This window comes from Sceloporus undulatus, chromosome 5, assembly GCF_019175285.1.
Source record: "Sceloporus undulatus isolate JIND9_A2432 ecotype Alabama chromosome 5, SceUnd_v1.1, whole genome shotgun sequence".
NCBI classification, from domain to species: domain Eukaryota; kingdom Metazoa; phylum Chordata; class Lepidosauria; order Squamata; family Phrynosomatidae; genus Sceloporus; species Sceloporus undulatus.
The window spans coordinates 161,209,750-161,233,052 of NC_056526.1; the positions used below are offsets into that span (position 1 = coordinate 161,209,750).

General features: G+C 38.2%; 1 protein-coding gene across 5 annotated transcripts in view; it reads right to left on the reverse strand.

Moving 5' to 3' along the window:
* LOC121931930 (bifunctional heparan sulfate N-deacetylase/N-sulfotransferase 3) overlaps positions 1-23,303 on the reverse strand; it is a 76,025-nt gene that overhangs the window by 17,348 nt on the left and 35,374 nt on the right. For all 5 annotated transcript variants that reach the window (XM_042470092.1, XM_042470089.1, XM_042470091.1 and 2 more), the window contains exons 3-6: positions 20,619-20,706; positions 16,712-16,866; positions 14,508-14,693; positions 12,887-13,015 (exon numbers count right to left, since the gene is read on the reverse strand). In XM_042470092.1, coding sequence (XP_042326026.1) covers positions 12,887-13,015; positions 14,508-14,693; positions 16,712-16,866; positions 20,619-20,706 — 558 coding nt within the window. The remainder of the gene's footprint in view (positions 1-12,886; positions 13,016-14,507; positions 14,694-16,711; positions 16,867-20,618; positions 20,707-23,303) is intronic.

The window sequence follows — 23,303 nt, forward strand, 5'->3', positions numbered from 1 at the left end:
GAATCTTTATTCAAGTTCTATTCTAATCCTATTCTGAATCTACAAAACCAAAAAAGGTAACATAATGGCCCCTTGGTATCCACTGGGGTTTGGTTCCAGGCCTCCGCATTGGATACCAAGATCTATGGCTGCTCAAATCCCATTATATACAATAGTATAGTAAAATGGTGGCCCTTATATAAAACAGCAAAATCGAGGCCCGTTACAGACAGGCCTAAAAGTGCGCGTTCCGCGCATCTTAGGGTTAGAAAGGGGTGTCCTTTCTGGACGCCCCCAACCCTAGGATGCGTGGAGCGTGCACAAAATGGCGGCGGCCGTTCCACATGGCCACCGCCATGACTATGTCATGACCGCACCGCCTCTAAACGGGGCGGTGCGGTTGTGACGTAGTGGGGCCACACAAGGGCGCCTAGTGCGCCCTTTCCGCGGCCCTGGAAGGAGCTCCATTTCGGAGCTCCTTCCAGGTTTGCATCGCTGGGTGCAGCCTTTAGATTGCTGCGCCCATCAACGCAGAGAAGAAAGGGGCCAAGCGCCCCCTTTCTCCTCCTCCCCACTGCCACGGGGTGTCCTTGGGGCTTGAAGCCCCAAGAACACCCCTTTCCAGGCCTCGGGGAAGCGGCCTTTTGCTGCTTCCCCGCGGCCTGGAAAGTGGCGGATTGGGGCCTCAGCGGCTGTCGCTCTGGCCACTGAGGCCCTGATCCAGCGGGGAAAGGGGCGGGTGCAGGCCGCCGCTTTTCGGTGGTCTGTAACACGCCCAAGGTTTGCTTTTTGGAATTTAAAAAAATATTTTCAAGTTGCCCATGGTTAAATCTGTGGATGTAGATGCCGTGGATACAGAGGGCCAACTGTATTTTGCTGGCCTGCAGACAGAGTACTAAATGGCCTGGTCTTTATTATTTGGGAAATGTAGCATAAATATCTAAAGGGCCACTTACAAATCATGCTGTGGTAGAAAGTGAAACACACATTTGGTAAGAAATGTTAATTTTTGATCTTGAAATAAATTCTGATGTGTCATGCTGAAACAATGGAGATTATCAGATAGGAACAAAGTGGCTTGCTCCCATCCTTAAAGCGTGCTAATAACGCAATCAGGGAGATTATCACACGCCGTGCATTTATCCCATCCTTCTGCAGTCTGGAAAGAGTAATGTAGCCGTCATTGGTTGTTAACAGGAACTCCAGTTATTACCAAATGATGGCTCCATTACTCATTCCGGATGGGAGAAGAATGGGATAAGGACACGGGTGTGTGATAATCCTCCTCCCGATTGCACTATTAGCACTCTTTTAAGAATAGAAGTTTGCTCTTGTCTGATAAGGCCCAATGTGTTTCTTTTATGAAGGATAACCAATAAAAAATGCACCCTCATCCCAAAATAAGTACCTACAGTGGAAAGGTTTAATTTGTATATTTGAGGTTACAACACATTTTAAAATGTTGTATCTCCTTCTCTGTGTTGCTTCCTCTGAAAGCTCTGGAATTCTATATTCCTGCTGCTTCTTTAGAAGACTGTGTAACAAGCATTGTTTCACAGAGCATTTGTTTAATGAGTGTCATCTTATGATACTGCCTGGCTTGTGACTAAAGCCTAAGGCTACTTTTTTGTTATTCTCAGAGGATTGATATAAGGATATATAATTCATAGGCCACAATCTCCCCCTTTAAAGCTAGAATTGTAAAAATGTATTTTCAAAAGATGTCTGTTTTCCCTTCAGGCAAGGAATAATGCATTTTTGGCTACATATATAACCTTTTCTTATTTCTTTTCTTATTTCCTTTATTATTTTTACTGCTAAAACCATAAGCAGACCTGGAACTGGACTGCTGTATTCAACAAAGATATAATTGGAAAGTTTTTCTACAATATATAAGCTTCATTTTTTTCTGCAGACTTTCTCCTCCTCCTATACCTGTACTGACCTCTGACATTTATAATGTCAGTTCATCTCCTGGCAATTCTTTACCTGCCAACAACTTTAGCTCTGCACTGAAAGGGGAAAAAAGGTGAAAACTTGAAAAGGTTAGCAGTTCAGGGAAAAATATGTATCCTAAAACAGTTATAGAGTGGAGGTTTGGGTTTATGTTTTTTTAAAAAGTGGTCTGAACAGATCACATTAAATCATCTTCAGGGTTAAAATGCCCTGTCAGAGAGGGGAAATACCTTAAATTCAGTTTTAGTACTATTTTTCTGTCTCTTTATACTATAAATACCACAACTTGTAATGGAAGAGACAATAATCCCTTATGTTTCACTTCAAACCATGTAATGTTAAAGTTAGTTTTCTTCACTGACAAGATTCAAATGCTTCTTATGGCTTTTTTACCAGGACAAATTAGTCTATGCCCTTAGTAATAATGAAAGTTCTGGTCCCTGAGATGCCATGATAACTTTAATTTGGTAGCACAGGAAGAGGAAGTCTACCCAATGCTGCTTCATTGCAGTAATGGGAAAAGTCATGCCTAAAAAATATGTCTGGAACCCTGTTGGAACATTACATTTTCATAAGTGGACTTTGGTCTACACGAATTAGCATTGTGCAGTTGCACACAATGTCTGTCCAGTAGAGGGCTGTTGTTACATTACTATGCAGCAGAGCCAGCAAAGTGCTTGATGAGCCTTGCCGCAAGCATACAATTGAACTGATGCACAATGGACCCAATGTTCATCACATAAGTCCAGATGTGCATCACATTGGTCCCAATGAGCATGGGGCACCAGCATGCATCAGGCACTCTTGCCGGTGTCCTGTTACATATCTTCGCAATTCAACGACCAGGTTTCTTAGCACCTCTGCTACTTAGCTAAAGATATGCAAAGTTACATAAGAGAAAAGGGCATATAGGATTCCAGCAACCATTCTTTCATCTAACTGTTAGATAGCAGCTAGAATTAGGATCTTCCCACCACACATCTGTGTAAGGAAATTTGCAAATACATGAAACGTTTGATGTATGAAGCTGTGAGGAAATCAACACAGATGTGTGTAGTACATCAGAGAATTGTACAAGCTGAAATATTTCCCAAGGACCATAGACTTTGTGGATCTCTACGGGTAAGGAAAGAAGTCTTTCTCTCAGAGAAAGAGGAAGGAAACTTGGAAGCCCTTGGAAGCTTCCTCCCAACAGCTAAAGAAAAAAAAATCATGTCTGTTATTACTCTGTAGCTAGTCTTCTAATGGTGAAAATGGCAAAAAGGGCCATTCCAAGGATGAGACTTGGATGGGTCAGATAATGCTTCTAATTTGCTGATCCAAAGCTTTTCCATTTTCCTGATGTGTCCACTGAACTGAATGAAAAGGAGAAGTATGCCAGGCCTGGAGCTGTTGTACTTATTTTCCATCCAGCTGCCCTTCCAATTTCTATCCTGCTGGTGTGAGCCCAGCAGGGCTTCAGCTTTGGCAGTTTCTCTCTTGCCTCTCCACCCCCTCCTCTTAGAAGTGCCTTGTTATTGTAGTATAAGCTTCATGTCAAAATATAAAAACAAAATGTGATGTTTTAATATCAAACACTAGCAATTATGTTCTAGTACTAATGCCCATTTTGCTACATATGGATTAGTCCTTCTGAGCAATTTTCTAACTAGTCTATGCTGTCTAATTCTTCCCAGGCAAATGACTCTTTCAGCAATGCACTGATGGCCTTTATTGCTCCCTTTCCCTTCTATAAAAAGGCAAGGCGGACTGAATGAATTCAACTAACCTTGCTGCCCTTTAAATCAAGTGTGTTCCAGTGAAAACAGCCTATATTATTAGATTACATCACCCCATCTTTTAAAAGCCTTCCTATTAAAGCATTTCATTGTTTGTGGCTTTAGTGCAAATACATCCATTTTCCTTCACCTTTTCTCCCAAATAAATCTGAACACTAGCTGTGCCTTATTGCACTCTCTCTGGAAATTCATATCTTTTATAAATGGAATAAACCAAATGCACAGAATGCTTTAAATGGTAGTTTGGCCCCTGACTAGTAACAGATTTCCAACTTTCATCTTTTTCACAAAAGCAATGGCAAAGGTTCTCAGTTCTATTTTCTTATTGCATAAAGCCCTCTGGATAAGCTGCACAATCACTTTCTTTTGACTTCTTGCCAGCCCACCTGCTTTCCTACAAGGCAAAATCAAAGCAAAAAAAGGTCTCCTTTTGAGTCTCTGTTCATTCCTAAACCTTGAAGTAACAGCCATTTTACCCAGCTTTTAGTTTACAATGAGAAATTGCGGTAAATGGCAGAAGCTTTCAGACAGTACCAGTTAAATTTGTTTTACACAAATTTATTTTACTACATGTTTTGTGTCAGCAGTTTCATACAGTTAATCCCAAGAGCACGGAGGCCAGTGGTGGCTGCAAACCACTTAAGCCTTTTGCTGCAGAGTCTCCATTCACTTGAACTGGGCCTGTGCATATGTAAGCATCACTGCAAGAAATGGTGATTGCATATTGTCAGCAGTGCTTTGTAGACCAACACTAAATGTGCAATATCACAGAATTCCCTCCTATCAACAGTAGTCTCTCTATTATATGAGATTTTCTTTCCAACAGAGTAGTCACTTCTGTCACTCATTGATCAGAATGGGGATTGGAGTCAAGAAATCAGAAGAAGACTAGGATTGGGAAGGGTAGCTATTAAATAACTAGACAAGATCTTAAAGTGCAGAGATATAAAACTGAACACCCAAGTTAAGATAGTTCAAAACATCGAATTTCATGCGCAGTCGTCACACTGCAGAATTAATGCAGTTTGACACCGTTTTAACTGTCATGGCTCCATCCTATGAAATCTGGAGATTTGCAGTTTGTTGTGAAACTAGAACTCTCCAACAAAGAGGGCTAAATATCTCACAATTCCAGAATTCCAAAGCATTGATCCATGGCAGTTAAAGCAGAGTCAAACTGGACTGATTCTGCAGTTTAGATGCAGCCATAGTTACTGCCATACTTACAGCCATACAATAGGCCCATTAAAACCAGTGGAGCAAGATAATCATGACTATGTTCCTTTGATTTGGCTTGATGGAATTCCACTTACATACTTTCAAGCTGTAAAATCACTTCCTTATGTATCTTTATGTGCTTAATTTTGGCACTGGAGTCACCTCATATGTTGTAAAGATTGGAATGATGTCATATATCCTGATGCAGTAAATTTGGTGCTTATAAAATGAAATAATTTATGATTAATGGAACAGCTTTATTTAGGTGCTAGAAACAAAAATCCTTCCAGTTTAATACAATACTGTTATTTTAGTCACAGAACAAATGTTTACAGGCCACAAGAGTATGTTTAACTTTCAGACCATCTATTTTCCAATTAATTTTGCACTCTGTGTACACTGTGTATGCAGGTCCCTGATACTATCTGCATATTATTCTGAAGAGTTCAATCTCAGGTATTCAGAGACTCAGCAACAGCTGCTCTTACACCATTAGACTCACAAAGTGACAGAATAATGAATTAGGCTTTGGTCTGTGCTTGAATATATTTCTTTAAATTGGGAAAGAGAAATTCATTTTTAAAAAGATGGATGACATAAAACCCCCACTGTATTCAGTGTTCCTAATAAAAATGAACCCCTGAAACATCACACTTTTGCTTTCACATGAACTGTGTGACATAGTCTCACAATTACCATAAATATTAATTGGTAAGTGTATTTAGGTTCACCTTCTCTTCTCTCCCCCCCCACTTCCCCAGAACCTATTGAAATATAGGAATAATATAGACAGCCAGTTTTAGAAGTTATATATTCAGACAAAACTAACAAGCATTAAAGCAGTCCTCTATGTAGCATGAGGGTGGTAGATGGATATCAAAACAGGCAAACATGGAAGTGCTTGACTGTTTTTGGATCAGGGCCTGCCTACTTGTTCAAGAACAGGACCAGACTGTCAAGAAGTTTTGAACAGAATGAGGAATGGCCAGCTTATCTCATAACTGCTTAAAGTATAGGAAACAACTGTCTAAAGGATATACGGTGCTATCAGTGAAGCCAGGAATACCAAGAAGGACCCTGAAGGAGTCTGATGTGGTACTTAGGAAGAGAGACACTTATTGACTTAGAAAATATATCTTCTTTGTCATGAAAGGATATAAAAATGTATGTGATTTAATTCCTGTTGTCATTGAAAATATGTTGATTTTTTTAATATCAAAATATCAAACCAGTACTGTGAGCTAATTTAATGGGCTCAGCTGGGATGCAATGAAGGTTTGCCAAGATGTGCAGTTTTATTGGAAAAGCCTTCTCTGTTGCTTTGATAATTTTTGTGAATTTTAATAATATATTATATCATGCATTTGTATCATCCCAAAAATTATGGAATAAAGATTTTAAATAAAATTAGCAGTAATAAATTCACAGCCACTGCCGACGTTGATAATATTTTTGACGGATGCATCCCAGTGGTTGTATAGGTTTTTGTTTTGTTTTTAGTCTTTTATGGACATGGCTGGCACTACTGGCCTCTTCCCAAAATAGCAGGCGGCCTAATTAAAAACATAGTTGCTGGTTCATTTCCTCCAGCTGTGGCTGTTTCAGAATAACAGATTGGCTCTGCAAAGCAGTTTACATTTCTTCCCAGCAACAGAAACTCTTCAGGATACCATAGCCTAAGACCCCTTAGGAACATTAGATTTTCCTAGATATTTTCTGCATCTTTCATGCAGAGATTAAGAATAAAGTGTCAGCATTTATCATGTTCAAGTGTGTAATCATCGGGCTTGTAAATGGAAAGAAATAGGGATGGTCATTGATGACTATTTTAATGGTTTTCTCTGCTGCATATAACAAAATACCATTATAACAAAATATCATTTTAACAGCATTATTACCATTGTAACAAAATACCATCTGATTATAAATTTTCTGAATCTTATTCCGAAGATTTACTGAAATAAGATTTGTTTAAAAAAAACTATTGCCTCTAAAAAGTTAATATTCAATAACATTATCCTACAACAATATCTTCTCCAATAACATTTTTCTCTAATACAAGCATCAATTGAGGGGCCGCTAAGAAGCATCCTCTTAACTGGTACATTTCTAGGGAGAAATGTGTACTGCACCATTGCCATATTCTTTTTTAAAAAAATTATTGAAAAGCAAAAACATATCACATTAAACATTGACATAAACATATACACAGTGAAATCAAATACAAGCATACAACACACCATTAAACACATAAATTCTAAACGTTATATAAGATATATGCTTACACTACTTCCAATAGATCTTATATTACCTTGCTTACCTAACTTTAAGTATTCCCTCTGATCCTAAACTAAAAGTTTAACCTCTGGAGTAATTAAAGACCTCTTATCTATATCCTTTACTACCAAATATCCAGGTATAAACATAAATTATATCTAGTAGTTTACAGTAAGATACCATTAAACATTAGTCGTGATAATTTATACTAACCATTCAGATAAATTCCAAATCTTTTAGTGATAGGAGGTAGCTTCCAGTCTAGTGATAGTTTTATTTGTGTGTAAATAATACCATTATTAGTTGATAACAGATCAAATAATAAGATTTATAACATATTTTCTAAACAGTCCCAGTCTTTCTGGATTGTCTCTATATTCTGAAAAACACCATATTTTGAAAATCATTTGCCCAAGTTTGGACCTTGTTATTACACATGATCCATAATTTGGTCCTGCTCAAAATGTGTTTGATCTCAGTTAAAATCAGTTAAATTCAGGACCAAGTGAAAGTATCTTCATGTGAAGATATCTCCACTTCAGTGGATCTCACTGAGAACAGTTTCAGAATATTTGATCTTCTCAATAGTTGAAGATGTGGAGTTTGCACTAAATAGCTTGGATGATTTAAGATTTTAAAATACAATTTCATTCACATGTCACCACATTGCCATACATATAGTTATTTTTAAAAAAGGAACTGGCACACAAGAGAAGGGATGCACGTTTGCAGTAGTTCAGGAATAATGCCTGTGTCCATGACAGGAAATAGAGAGGAGGGGAAAAAAGATACACAGGTATCTTTACCTAGATTTATGGACAGGTAAGTTTCTATGTTGAACTCAGCCCTTGGGTGTAACTGCTCTTCTACAGGCTCAGAGAGACTGCTAATGTCTTCCTGTCATGTTTTATTAGAAAGACTTGCAAAACAAATATACCGCTGAACTGCAGTGTTCTGTACCTGCTTATATTGGGTTGAAAACCAAAATGTTTAGTTTCCTCATTCACAAGATGTATTTGGGAGAGTGGTAGCATTAGGAAAGTGAAACACTGAATAGAAATATGACTCTTCTGTCCCCAAATATTTATTTTAAAATTACTGCAAAAATATGGCATGGAAGTATGGTTCTGCCAACCCAGAATATTTATTTTCAAATGCTTACAAAGATATAATACTTCCTCGAACAGCAAGAGAGACACTTTTTGTTGGTTTCCTCATTCCTACTGCAGCCCCCTGGTCATCCCAAAGGAGATTATCACACACAGAAGGGATAAGGACAGGATTGCTCCCCTGTCCTTATCCCGTCTTTGACTGTGATCCTGCAAAATGCTTTCAGATCTCAGCTCTATTGTCCTATCATTGAAGTGGTATTGCATTAATGTGAATTCCCATTAAAGTAAAATGCCGGGCAATGCTGCTTCAATGATGGGACAATGACAGGATCTGCATGACGTTGTCTGAAAGTCTTTTCATGCAATCATGGTCAATCATGCTTTCTGGATGGGATAAAGAAGGGATAAGCACAACATCACATGAAAATCTTCTCGTGATCATGCTGTAAGAACGGGAAAAGGACAGGACAGGGACATTTTGTCCCCCATCTGATAATCTGCCAAGTCTTCCAAAGAAAATCAAGATTTTTGTGAGGTGAAAGTTCAGGGGAGGTTCTTGAGTTCTAGGGAGAGGGTCAGATAGGGAATCTGACTAGGCTTAAAGAAAGTTAGAAAGATATTCTGACAAGAGAGTGCTGAAGAAAGAGACGAAGGGTCTCAATATGGTCAGAGAAGGATACTGACTGGGAGAGAAAGTGTTTTGGAGATTATAAAGTGGAAACTGAAAAATGCCTGCAACTGTTATATTAATGTAACCATACCATATTTGAACTATTCTACCTAAGCTACATTGTTGCTAAATGTTATTCAATAAAGTCAGTGTTTATTTGTTGTAACAGAAGCCTATGCCTGAGTGAATTCTAAGCCGTATAGGCACAGATAAACATGTTAGCTAAGATATTACCTAACATACTAAACTTTTCAGACGAAGACACTTGGGGCCCTAGTCCTTATACATTTAGGGAAAGTGTATAAAGGGTAGACACTGGGCAGATGTCATTGATGAAGGGTCTTCTATAAGTGAGTGGTAAAAGGTAACCTCAAGGCTTAGAAAGAAGGCCACGTCACAAGTGTGAATTGCTGAAAAGTGCTATCTACCCTTTCTGTTGGTAGGAGTTAAGAGTACCCTCTTCCATGTTCCACTCAAATGTCTGGATCCAACCCAATATTCCTTGAATTATTTAATGTTTGAATCTGATCTTGATAACATAAGCCTTTTTTGTATCACTCTTGTGTATTCTGGGATGGAGTGAGCAGGTATGTGATCATCACTGGTTGCACACAAATATTTGGGAGGGAGGATATAAGGACAAAGGATATTTTAGGTGGGGGAGCTGTGGCTTACATCAGAAAAATACAAACAAACTGTGAGGTGCCTATCCCCCACCTGTTCAGATGATAATACATATGTACACACACACACACACACACACACACAGAGAGAGAGAGAGAGAGAGAGAGAGAGAGAGAAGTGCCTTTACTTCAAGTAATAAGGGAAGTCCAGAAATGAGGGGAGTGAGGTTTTGAGGGACATCCCCCACACCACACTGGTGATCACTTTCAATTTGTGAGAAGATCATGTATTCTATAAAATACGAGGGAGGAAATATCTGGAACAGGAGCACTTTGTGTTAAGCCCCACAGCAAAAACACCTTTTCTGTTCACTATACCAGTGCAACCAAATGCAAGCAGGAATACTCTGCTGGAAGATTTGGCCTGAACACCAGGAAAGACAGGATGCCATTCCAGAAAAGGAATGAAACTTCAGTGAATAGGTCCTTATGGACAATAAAACTTGGGAAAATTAAAAAAAAAAGCGAGTCAGTATCTTACACTACTGTTGTTATTGTTATGTGCCTTCAAGTCATTTCTGATTTATGACAACCCTAAGGCAAACTTATCCAAGTTTTTATGGGGGAGAGGGGAGATTTGTGCAGAGGGAGTTTGCTTTTGCCTTCCTCTAAGGCTGACAGAGTATGACTTGCCCAAGATCACCCAGTGGGTTTCCATGGCCAAGCAAGGATTCAAATCCTGGTCTCCATAGTCACTATCCAGCACTCAAGACATTATACCACACTGGCTCTTATACAACTTTTAGAACAAAAATTTGATAATTTCTATCAAATATCCAGTTAATTTAATAATAATAATAATTTTTTTATTTATATACCGCTATTCCAAAGATCATAGCGGTGAAAAGCAAGTAAGCTAATTAGCAAGTAAGCTAATTATCATAAAATCATTTATTATTATTACTGTACAATATGAAACCCAGAAAATCCTGTAAATTGGTTTTGATTTGTCAGAAATATTGGTTCAGTCTAGCAACCATCCACAAAAATACGTGAGCACACTTTAATCTTGAAACGTAGCACTGATACACGCACGCACGCACGCACATTAATATCACGGGAATATATTGTGGAGTCCAATATAACAAAGTCTAAGGATCATTCCTCTAATAGTGGTTCTCCAATCAGCTGCTTAAAAAGCTTAGAATACTAAGGATAGATGGGGCTTTTTAAAAAAGTTATTATCGGTTATTTTGTTGTTTGGCAAACACTGGCTGCATGGTTTTTTGTGGGTTTTTCGGCCTATGAGGCCATGTTCTAGAAAGGTTTATTCCTGACATTTCTGCATGCTCCAGTACTTTCTACATCATTGTATCCAATATCTTTCTGAATATCTTTCTAAAAATCACTGCACAACTTCAAGCAATAGCAACAAGAAACACATCTGCAGTATCCCTTTAACGATGCATTAAGACAAGGTCAGTTACTTGTCACTTGTAATCTGATGCTTGCTCAAATGCCTACAGAGTAACAGAGAAATAATTTCTCATTGCGTTTGCCACTGGCTACTCCAACCCCTTTACAACCACCACTGTATAAAATAACTTTTAAGAAATGGGTAGCATGCGATAGGTTCATTAAGTGGACTGTATTCCATTCTAGGAAATGTTATTCAATGTAATATGGAAGGCCCTGTCATTAGGTAGAGGAATCAGTCACTTCAAGCAGTAGACATTGCCCCAGGTGCTAGAGGACAGAGTTGAATCCAACATAGGTTTCTACTAGCCTTTTTCAATCAGATGCAGTGAAGAATACTGTCCCATAGATATTGTTGAAGAAAGATGCAACTCCAGCCGAGATTTTGTATATGCTCTGGGTGAAGGACCATCTTTTTGTGTGTGTTTTAGGCAGCATGTGTGTGTGTGTGTGTGTGGGGGGGGGCAGCTCTAGGGTTGACATTCAACAAACAAACAATGAAAACTTTGTACCTATCAGAATATAACTCGAATATTAAAGTGTTGTTGTCACATATCCACCAACAGTACACAGATGAAAACTGGGACACATCTGGCCAAGCAACATCAGAATGTGGTCAAACTGGTGACAGTTATTAAGGAAGAAGAACACAAAGCTAGGAGAAGCTTCAGCAGTTTGCTTTTGCCTGAGCCTACTGGGAAAGGCAAGATTCCCCCCCCCTCCTTCTTCCCTGCTGAGTTAACTGAGTACAAACTACTTTTCCACTCTGAACTTGAGTCTGCAACAACTGAAGTAACCTGAGTAGAAAGGAAGAAGAGGAGAGAGAAACTGGGATATCTTAAAAGCAGCTGAAAAATTAGAATGACAGAAGATTGGTTGGGACTGTCCCTGCTAATTCAGGATAATTGGAGAGCATGTTTTCAGTTCTACTACTCAAATGGTTTGCTGTGTATTTGCCAACTGAGTGGAAATAGCCTTTTCAGGGAGCAATGAGACAACAGTCAGGAGAGATGAAGTGTTCTGCACCAAGAGCAGAGAAAGCCATTAAAGAATGATGGTCTCTGCTGAATTTTAGAACGTTGTACTTCAAAGAGTATGAATGAGCAAGAGAACAATTCAAGAGTGTCCAAACCATGTAACTTTGAATTCACTGCCCTATATGTTTCCAGCATGTCAACTTCCTTGAGAATTTGGGTTGATTTTTTAAAAATAAAAAATATGTCATTTGGGAGCTACAGAATGGCTTCTGTCACAATAATTTAGAAGCTTCCTAGCATTTGAGAAGCAACAAAATATGTCATAATGTATGACATTTTGAATCCACATAAGGAGGGAGGTATTCCAGCAACAATTAGTTGCTTCACTGAGGATTCGCAACCTCATTGTATGGTAGTAATGGGGTAGCCCCAAGAAAAGGAGCAACAAAAACAGCAGGAAGATCTGCTCAAAGGCAGACAAATTCTTGTTATGGATCAGTAAGCAAGCTCTGTCATAGAAAACCTACCACAGCAATGTCAAAATGGAATACCATTAGCAGCAATAATAGTGTCACTGACTTCAAAATGGAAAAAAATTAATATAGATATGGTAATCAGCCATGTTTGTAAGCACTACAGTATTACGTTTTACTGATATAAACAGTATATTGTAGGATTTCTATCAACATGGCCTTAAGCATAATACAGATAGGAGCTAAACAAAAACACCACAACAATGTTAAATCTTTGCTTATTAAAAACCTGATTCCTAGTAAATTAGTTCATGATTTATTTTTGTCAAAATATTTGAATTACTTACTGGATTGAGAACAACTGTGAAGAACAATTCTCCTCCCTGTATACTTTTATTTAATTCTTTTGGACCACCTGGATACTCTTTGTAAAAAATTGTATGCGTAAAAAGACCACAGGTTTGCCGAGGAAGAACCTGTACAAAAGCAGAACAGTAAGAGAAGGGGGGAAAGTACAGACACAACAGGGCCCAGTCAAATTTAGGGAATAAAATTATGTTGCATTCCAGATGTTGTTACTGTAGCTGTGAATAGCCTTAGTTAACATAGCTGAGTAAAAATATTGGGAATTGTATTTGGAACAATAACATTTGAAGGACCACACAATTCTCACCCTCAGAAATTGGCCCAGCCAATGCAAGTACCTCCAAGTCACAATAATTGTAGTGGAAGAGACAGAAGCATGTGTTTAATTCTCCCACTGTAAGAATGAAATGCACTTAATATGGATTGCTCATGCCCAACAGACTAAACCACACATCATAGGGGTAGGGTGTTCCCTTAAAGAAGGAAAAATACAGCCTTTTGTATCCACTGATTCTGCATCCACAGATTCAACCACCCATGGCTTGAAGATATTAAAAACAATTTTAAAAAGAAAACTTTGATTTTATCATTTTATATAAGAGACACTATGTTACTCTGTCACTATATATAATGGGACTTGAGCATCCATGGGAGGGGGTCCTTGAACCATATCCCAGTGGATACCAAGGGCCCACTATATCATCAAAAGAGAACATAAAAAGAGGAGACAGGTCTACACAAAATGTACATATGCTGATTTCTATGTATAAATGCAAACTGGAAACTATTACTCCATTTGCAATATATCCGATCACGGTGGGTAAAACTATGATGAAGTGACCTCTGCATCTGCTCTGTAAGCTGTCCATGTGCATAATGGTTGGTGGCAACCTTGATCTCTTCCTTCTGATTCCATGTCCATACTGACAGGAAAACCCAGCTTATTGTTGGGGTTTCTGGATCTGTGGTGAGGACAAGCTCTCCACACAATTGGCAGCAAGAGTAGACTCATATTGGCAGCACTGCCCACACACTCTCCCTCCCATCCTGTCCCCAGTCCCATTAAAATACAGTATGGAGTAAAGGAGCTGCACAACCTTGAAAGTGACAGCTCTGGACAGGACTTGGAATGTCCAGACAGGAAGAAGTCAGCAGCTTGCCTGGCCCAGGATGCCTCCTGACATCTTCCACCCAACCACCGATGCTCCTCCATCCAATCCCCACACCGGTGCACAGTCAACATGCTCAGGGGATTATCCAAAGTTTCTGGCTTCAGACTCTTTTTACTCTGGAGAATCACCCTGTAGTATGGACTGTAGCAGTGTTTTGGCTGTATGTGTCATCTAAACAGGTCACTATGGGAATGTGATAGGAATGTTTCTTTTCCTCCATGTGGACATAGCCTGAATAATTCTTTATCTTAAAACCAGACTATCCTGCCTGTGCATTCACCAGCTAGGACATGAATAATCAAGGGCAGCTCTTTAAACATTGTGAACCTTTGGGATATACAGCTTTTATAACATACTTTTCCTTTGAGATTACTCACAAGTATCTGGGAATATAATCTCAACCATCAGAAAGAAAACCAGAACAGCTCACCATAATGTTTTTGTGGATGAAGCCTTTTCTGTATCGTGCAGGTTTCAGGTGTGGGTACTCTTCTGTACTTGTGATTTTAATATTCCAGACTTTTTTCCAGGCATCATAAAGTTGAACATGAACAGGATAGACACCAGAATGGTGTGGAGCCACAGCATATCCCATATCCGTTGGAATTCCATGTTCCTAAAACAAAGCAAAATCAGATTAGAAAGCTAAGCAATCAGAGCTATGTAATTCATGAGCATCATCATTACACATATATTTGAGTAGGTATGATAGTATTGCTTTTCACATCTAGCTTTTGCTCACACTGCCCACGAAAAGATGACAAAGATTACTGGCAGCCATTTTTGTTGGTCAGAAAACTCCACAAGCAACAGCAGCACACCTTCACAAGGACCAAGTAAGAGTGACAAATAATGAGCAAGCTTTCTCTCTCCGTCTTTCTAGTGGTGCTGCTATGCAACTTAACACACATTTTCCTATGTGTGAATGGTGAAAGGCATATAGCTATATAGGTTGTTGTTGTTGTTTTGGGCGATAATCTTGTATTCCTATTGGTTTTCTGTTGAGACATCTATCTGCTAAAATGCAAATAGCTTTCCATGAATAACTTGTTAATTTCCATGGATTATTTTAAAACAGTGTGTGAAATACTATGCTTTCATAGTAGCAAACCTTTGATTCCTCTTCAGATTTGAAATCTCTCTCCATCTCTAAACTTCATAGTCTAAAGCTTAAAATGAAGGTTCCTCTGTGATTTTGAATCTTTTCTTTTTTATTTTACTAAATTCAGTTTAGGTCTCCTTTGGTGATTCTTATCTCTGTAAGTAATGCAATTTCTCAATTCTGTTTCAGAGTTAAATTCCTAAAGTACTCTCTGTGAGCTTATTTCATGGCACTAAATACTTCTGCTCAAGAATACAGGTTCAAAATTCCTGAAGTAATATTGACCTAAATCCAACTGTTAGTCCCAACTAGAGAGAACCCAGTGAATCAATGGAAACTTGATAGATAAATCAACATGTATGTGAGTTCTACTGTTTGAGTGGATCTACTCTTTTTGAGACTATTGGATTTAGGACTCTGTGTAAATTGCAATAATACCAGCTCTCACTTTGACAAAATTTAGGCTTTAGTTATAAAGCTAAAAAATATTGGAAAATGATACAAAAGCCAATACAAGATATTATCAAAATAAAAATAAAAAAACCTGAAGTTTTTTTATTGGAGATATTAAATAAGAACATCAAAGGAGTATTTTTATGGTATTATATTATATGATATTGGCAGCAAGAGTTTTATATTCCCCAAACTGGAAGAATATTTCACTACCAATTAAAAAAGAATGGAATGGCTCAAAGTCATCAGAATAGCTAGAACTGATAATTAGATACTTATATGAAAGAATAGTCATTAAATAATTACCAAAAGATTGGGAACTGTTTATATCATTTTTGAAGAAAAAAAGAAGAGGGAAATATTATGACTGAGTTTCATCATCTTGACTTCCGGGCGAGTTCTGGTTTGGTCTGTTCAAGGGCCCATTTGTTTGTCTTTTTGGCTGTCCACAGTATCATAAGCACTCTTCACCAGCATAACATCTCAAATGAGTTGATTTTCTTCCTGTCCACTTTCTTCATTATCCAGCTCTCACATCAGCACATGGTAATGGGGAATACAGTGGCTTGGGCAATTCTAACTTCAGTGCTCAGCTGTATGTTTAATGTTCAGTTTATTTATCCATAGGATGTACCAATATGTACACCATGTTCTGGCTAAGATGTAAATAATGACTATGACTACGTCCTTCAGAGCAGGATCACGTCTCTTGTACTTACTCATTTCAGTATCATTCTGAAGCTAGGAACTCATGGCTTTTAGGAAGCAGGCTCAGAAATTGGACTTTCAAATCATCTGACTGGCCAGGGCCAGTCCATCTAAATGACATACAGGAGTCTTGTGCTGACAACTGCTCTGAATTTGAGGTATGATTTTATTTATCTAGTAGCAGCATAAGTTCATGGGTAAATTAATGTAAATTTCTTAATGAGTTGAAAATAACAGTCCACACAGATTGATCATTGAGTATTTCAGTACATGATCATAAATGTAAGAGAAAGCACTAAATTTAAGAGATTGAAGAAAAAATAAGACACAAAATACTTCTGGCCAATCCACAATACATGCTTTTAACTTACTAGGGCAAATTTTTTGTTGAGAATCATTTGTTCCACCAATGATGATTCATTATGGAAAAGATGAGGCTGCATGTGGCTCCACATGTGAGGAAACCACCAGAATTCATCCACAGACCCCAGCAACAAGTCATCACCTTCATCTTCCTCTACAGTTCCTGCAGAAATAAAATCAATAACTTTTCATTTTAGTTTTAAAGTCCTGTTACAACGATTAAGGGAAGCAACTGTGTTAACTCATGCTGCCCAAGGAAGAAAAAGAAGTGTCCATGTTCCATTCTGCATCTGGAAGCCAAAGAGACTACTGAAATGCCTCTTGTAAAGAAAAGTTGCTTTGTGAAGTTGAAGGCTTTCACGGCTGGCATCCATAGTTTTTTGTGGGTTTTCCGGGCTATGTGGCTGTGTTCTAGAAGAGTTTCTTCCTGACGTTTTGCCTGCATCTATGGCTGGCATCTTCAGAGAATGGTGGCATGGAGGTGTGTGGGGGTATATATTCTGTATGACCCTTGGTTAAGAGGAAGTGATTTACATGTTAATTTGTACAGTCGGCCCTTCTTATACATGGATTTTTTATACACGTATTTAAGCATACACGGTTTGAAAATGTTCCAAAAAAGTATACATTTACCTTGATGTTCCATTTTTTATTAGGGACACCATTTTGCTATGCCATTATACTTAATGGGACTTGAGCATACACGGATTTTGTTATACACGGGGGACCTTGGAACCAAACCCCAGCTTATAACAAGGATCCACTGTATGTTGGTCTTTTGGTGAATATGCAAGGAGGATTTGCAAGGAGGATTTGGGACTATTTAATTCGTCATCCATTGTCTGCTGGGAAACCCCCTGATCCTGGGTGATGTTCATTTGCACGTGCTGAGTCTTGATTTTAGTGTTTTTCAGGACTGGTAGTCAAACTTTGTTTACTTTCAGGGTTTCTTCTTTCCTGTTGAAGTTTTCCAGGTGTTTGTGAATTTCAGTGGCTTCCCTGTGCATTCTGACCTGATAGTGGTTTGGATGGTCCAGAATTTCAATGTTTTCAAATAGCACGTTATGTCCAGGTTGGTTTATAACATGTTCTGCTACTGCTGATTTTTCTGGCTGGCTCAGTCTGCAGTGTCTCTCATGTTCTTTGATTGGCTTTTGAACACCGCATTTGGTGGCCCCTATGTAGACTTGTCAACTATGCCATGCAGCTGTGGACAAGTCTACACAGGGACCATCAAACACAGTGTTCAAACTCCAATCAAGGAACATGAGAGACACTGCATACTGGGGCAGCCAGAAAAAGTAGCAGTAGCAGAACATGTTGTAAACTAACCATCATGGTTTTAAGATCCTGATTTATGTGGCTTTGTATATGCAATCTCATATGTTTGACTTCAATCTTTCTATTGGTATAACTCTTATTTCCTCACTAGTGATTTGCTCTCTAGACTTTCACCTTCTCTTTCAGTCTGAGAGAAGCAAGTAATTTTAGAGTGGAAACAGCATTTCAAGCAGCTGAAATGATGTAGTGGCTAGCCTGGGATCATTAGATTTTAGGAGTACATTAAAACCAATGACTTTGTAGTTGAACAATATGGTCATTTCAGGGGTGAGCCAACATAAAGAGATTTGTTCTATGGTAATTATGTAGATGTACTGCTTTCTCATGCCATCAGAGAGCCTTGAATCGTGTTCACACTGTAGCAATGATGCAAATTAGCTTTTCCTTTCCCTGCTTCTTGGAATACCTATTGGACAAACTACTGCTCATGGTGATACTATGGTAAAGTGAGTGCATTCAAATTAGCACTTTTTGTACAATCCAGCATTGATAGTTTAAATAAGTGGTAGCTGAAAGTCTGTCTACACTATACAATTATAGCAGTTTCATACTACTTTAACTTTCATGACTCTACCACTATGGAATCCTGGGATTTGCAGTTTTGTGATGAGTACTCAGAAATGTCTGCAAGAGAACTCTATTGCTGTAGTCCTCCATATATTTCCACTTCAGGTTGCAGAAGTCTGAACATCAGCTAAGCTACCAGAGGCTTCTGGAACTGAAGTCCAAAACACCCTGAACACTATGGTTTTAAAATCACAGCTTTTGTGCGCTTCCCTGTACTATGGTGCTGGAACTCTAGCAGAATATTCTAAATATCCCAAAAGATGGAACCATAGCAATTAAAGTGGCATAAATTCCATGAAACCTGTAATGTATATAGATAATCTATCAACATTTGATTATACATCTTCGGAAGTCAATCTTTCCATTTCTTCTCATATCAGTTCGCATCAAATTCCATCTGTTGTTCTGCTTCCCTTCATTACTAAAGCCATTCAAATTTACTTCATTCTCAGTTAGTGCCATTGCTTCTGTATGCCCATTTACAAAATCATCATCATCATCATCATCATCATCATCATCATCATCATCATCATCTTGCCAGTTTGGTCAGCCAAATAGAGTAGGCTCATTGAATCAATGAAGATTATCACATGGGGGACAGGACATCATCGTCCTGTCCCTGTCCCATCCTTCCCGCATGATTGTGAGAAGGACTTTCAAATGACGTTGCACTTATTCAGACAATATCCTGTCCAGAAGGCACAATTGACAGTGATCAAGACATTGTGCTGATCCTGTCATTGTCCTGTGAGTGAAGTGGAATTGTCTCATCATTCGCTGGCATTTTGTATTAACAGGAGAACCCATTAATACAACTCCACTTCAATGACAGGACTTGACAGGATCAGCATAACATGTCTGATCTCCTTTGCACGATCATGGTCATGGATAAGATAAAGACAGAGGAGCGATCCTGTCCCTATCCCGTCCCCATATGATAATCCTGAATGTCTAAATAAGGTAACATTTACATTAATCCCATTGATTCAATAAGGCTATTCTAGTGAGATTCTCACTAGGCCTTAATGTGCATTCCATTTTCAGTCATGAAAAGCTGTCTAAAAAGTGTCACATCTTTAGAAGACAACACTCTTTGGAAAAATGCATCTAGTTTTGTTTTGTTTTAAAGAGATTTCCAGGTATATGAATTCAGCTATCACAACAAATATTGTTCAAACAAATATACTAAAAATTTGAGCTCATAATTCTAAAAGGAAGAACACTTGCCAAGATTAATACCAAAATAGTCAGTTAGAAAGCAAAATGGAACAATAACTTGATGCTGAAAACTATTCTAGTTTAAAGCAGAATGACATTTCAGTAGTTGCAAGGTCATTACAAAAGGAACACACATCTCTAGTATGATAGCTATGACAGTGTGTGTGGCGGGGCACATAGAGGTTTAATGAAGAACAGTAGCTGACAAATTAATGTAGTTTGCAAATATTATTGGTTTTAAGACCAACTCAACAGTGTTATAATAAAGCTTCTACCATTCCCTTTGAACATGTTTACAAAAAAACTTTGCAATTTAGTAGTTTCAGTCTCAGCTGTGAAATATTTCTTAATGATTTTGTAAAACAAAGCTTTTAAGAGGCAATCGTATTAAATAGCACCTGTCGAGAATCTACTGATTGGGTTTTTTCCCCAACCCAAAATGATAGTTGAGTACTCAATAAATTACAACAATCTCAGTGTTACTGTAGAATTGCTCTACCACTGGATAATGTAGCAGTACTATAGGCAGATATAATACTGAAAATATTTGGCATTTTAGAGTCTGACTACCTCACCTTGTAAAATTCACAGCATATGGAAGAGGTGATCTATTTTCTAGTTTTATCCTCCTGAAGGAAGCTGTTTCCTCTCCTCAGGCTCCAAGAGTTCTTCACTCTCATTTCATTTCATTTCATAGCACAAACCTGAATCAGCAAAATCCATTTCACTTTCTATGCTCTGCAAGAACATTGATTACAAGTGATTTTATTGTTTTTCCCCTATTCTTACCTGTGTGGTAAAATTTCCCTGAAAATCCCAAGTTGAAAGTGAAATTTGAGATATGAGATCTTAGAAGTTTCTGAGTATCAAGTAGAGCCTGAAATAAATATAAATTAAAAATATATCAACACCTGTGTAATAATGCATTTGATGCAGAAAATGTCTTCTTCCCATTTGTATTTCTTTTTTAATAAAATAAAATAAAATAAAATGGTTTGTGGTCATTTTTTCCTCAAACCAACAGCAATGCTTCCCCTTCCCATTTTCATAGTTCAAACCCCAATAGTTGATAATCATATCAAACAAAAAAGAAGGTAGATGATGGAGAGCCTTTCTCAGGGATGGTCTACAGTCTGTGGAGACACCATGAAAATTGGGGATGACATTCCCCTCCCCTATACTACAAACTACCAATACCCTTCATATAGAAACAATACATTTAATTCTTCATATAGGAATATCTTGTGTTTTGTGTAAGGAAAGACTCTGAAGCTAAATATTAAAAAAAAAACAACCTTGTTCAGCACCAAATGGAATCTAACCCACAGAATATAACTCACTAACCTTGGAAGCAGTATGCTTTATATGTCAGGATTTACAATATTATATTAATTTAGTACAGTATAGACCCAATTTGCTGAAATATATGGATTCTTGCAGCAAATCAGGCTCATGACCCAAAAGGCCAAATGAATCCTTCACATGACTTTGTTCCATTTCTATAATAGTTGAAAAAAAGTCAAACAGTTCAATCATATGCATGTCTATTTGCATGTTAAATTTTAAGTACTGAAAGATACCCAAACCCAGGCAAATTTATAGGACTGTGGTGACTATCAAGGGAGGTAATAGTGCCACTCTGTTCTGCTTTGGTCAGGCCTCACTTGGAATACTGCATCCAGTTCTGGGCATCACTATGCAAAAAGGATGTCGACAACCTGCAGCATGTCCGGAGGAGGTGACCAAAATGGTGAAGATTTTGGAAACCACGTCCTGTGAAGAGAGACTTAGGAAGCTAGGGATGTTTAGCCTGGAGAAGAGAAGGTTAAGAAGTGATATGATAGCCCTGTTTAAATATTTGAAGGGGTGTCACACTAACGATGAAGCAAGCTTGTTTTCTGCTGCTTCAGAGAATAGGACCTGGAACAATGGATGGAAGCTACAGGGAAAGAGATTCCACCTAAACATTAGGAAGAACTTCCTGACAGTAAGAGCTGTTAGACAGTGGAACACACTCCCTTGGAGAGTGATGAGTCTCCTTCTTTGGAGGCCTTTAAGTAGAGTCTGGATGGCTATCTGTTCAGGGTGCTTTGATTGGGAGCATTGCAGGAGGTTGGGCTGGATGACCCTTGTGGTCTCTTCCAACTCTATGATTCTATGATTAAGGAACATGCAATAAATTGTCTTCAAACTGTAGTGATGGTGGATGGTAATACCAGATAGGAAGTCCTCCTCCAGAAAAAGGACAAATTACCTGTAGCTGAGTAACAGTATTTAAATACCATTTTGGACAGGGAAAATCAATCAAGATCCCTAAGTTCCACACCTGATCAACAAAAGAGAGGAAGTATTATCTTCTACTTTATGTTCATTTGGTTTGAATTTATTTAGCCAAACACTATCTCCAGCATGACCACCTCACTTTGATTGAGAACTGAAACTGGATATGGATGTCTAATAACACCTTGCTCTAAAGAGCTCTTCCAAGAGTTTCATATACAAATTAAGCAAAAAAAGGAATAAGAGAGAACTTTTAATTAGCAAATGGTTTATAATTTCTATTAATCATTGATTTCTTTGAGGGTCTTCTAATAATTTTAGGAAGGAGGGCATTTCTCCCTTCTACCTTCCTGCAAAGGATGCTAGACCTCCCCCCCCCCAAAAAAAGATTAGTTACTAAAAAGGAGCAGTAATGTTATACTTACTGAATAGTATTTTACCATATCTGTCATTTAGTTATAGCCTCTTGAATCTATCTAAAAATTGGCTAAGGGTTGGGGAATTTTGTGGTGATGAGGTTTGCTTGTCATTGTTGTGTGGCTTCAAGTTGTTTCTGACGTATGGCAACTCTAAGGCTAACATATCACAGGGTTTTCTTGGGAAGATTTCAGTAGGGTTTGCCTTTGCCTTCCTCTGAGGCTGAGAAAGTGTAAGTTTCCCAAGGTCACCCAATGGGTTTCTATGGCCAAGAAGGGATTAGAATTCTGGTCTCCAGAGTCATACTGCTGTATCACACTAAAGGGCAAACAGGATTTAAACAAGAGTTAAACAAGAGTTAAACAGGAAATACCTGATGTTTATCACACCACGTTTCCTGTTTAACTCTCATTTAACTCTCATTTAAATCCTGTTTGTTCCCTAGTGTGATAAAGCAGAATACTCAAACCACTACATCACAGGGAGGCTGCAACTAAGGAGAAAATCAATGATCCCCTTAAAAGCCAAAAATTTTCCTCCTGGCTTCATCAATCTGGATGGACAGAAGTCCCACAATTCCATGCATATCTGTATCTCACTGTCTATACCTAAAAGAGCAACATCTATTCTAAATACTGGACTGTACTTGAGACAGAACTATAAAGGAGAACATTATTATTATTATTATTATTATTATTATTATTATTATTATTATTATTATTATTATTACTATGCTTTATTTATATAGTGCTGTAGATTTGCACAGCACTGTACATA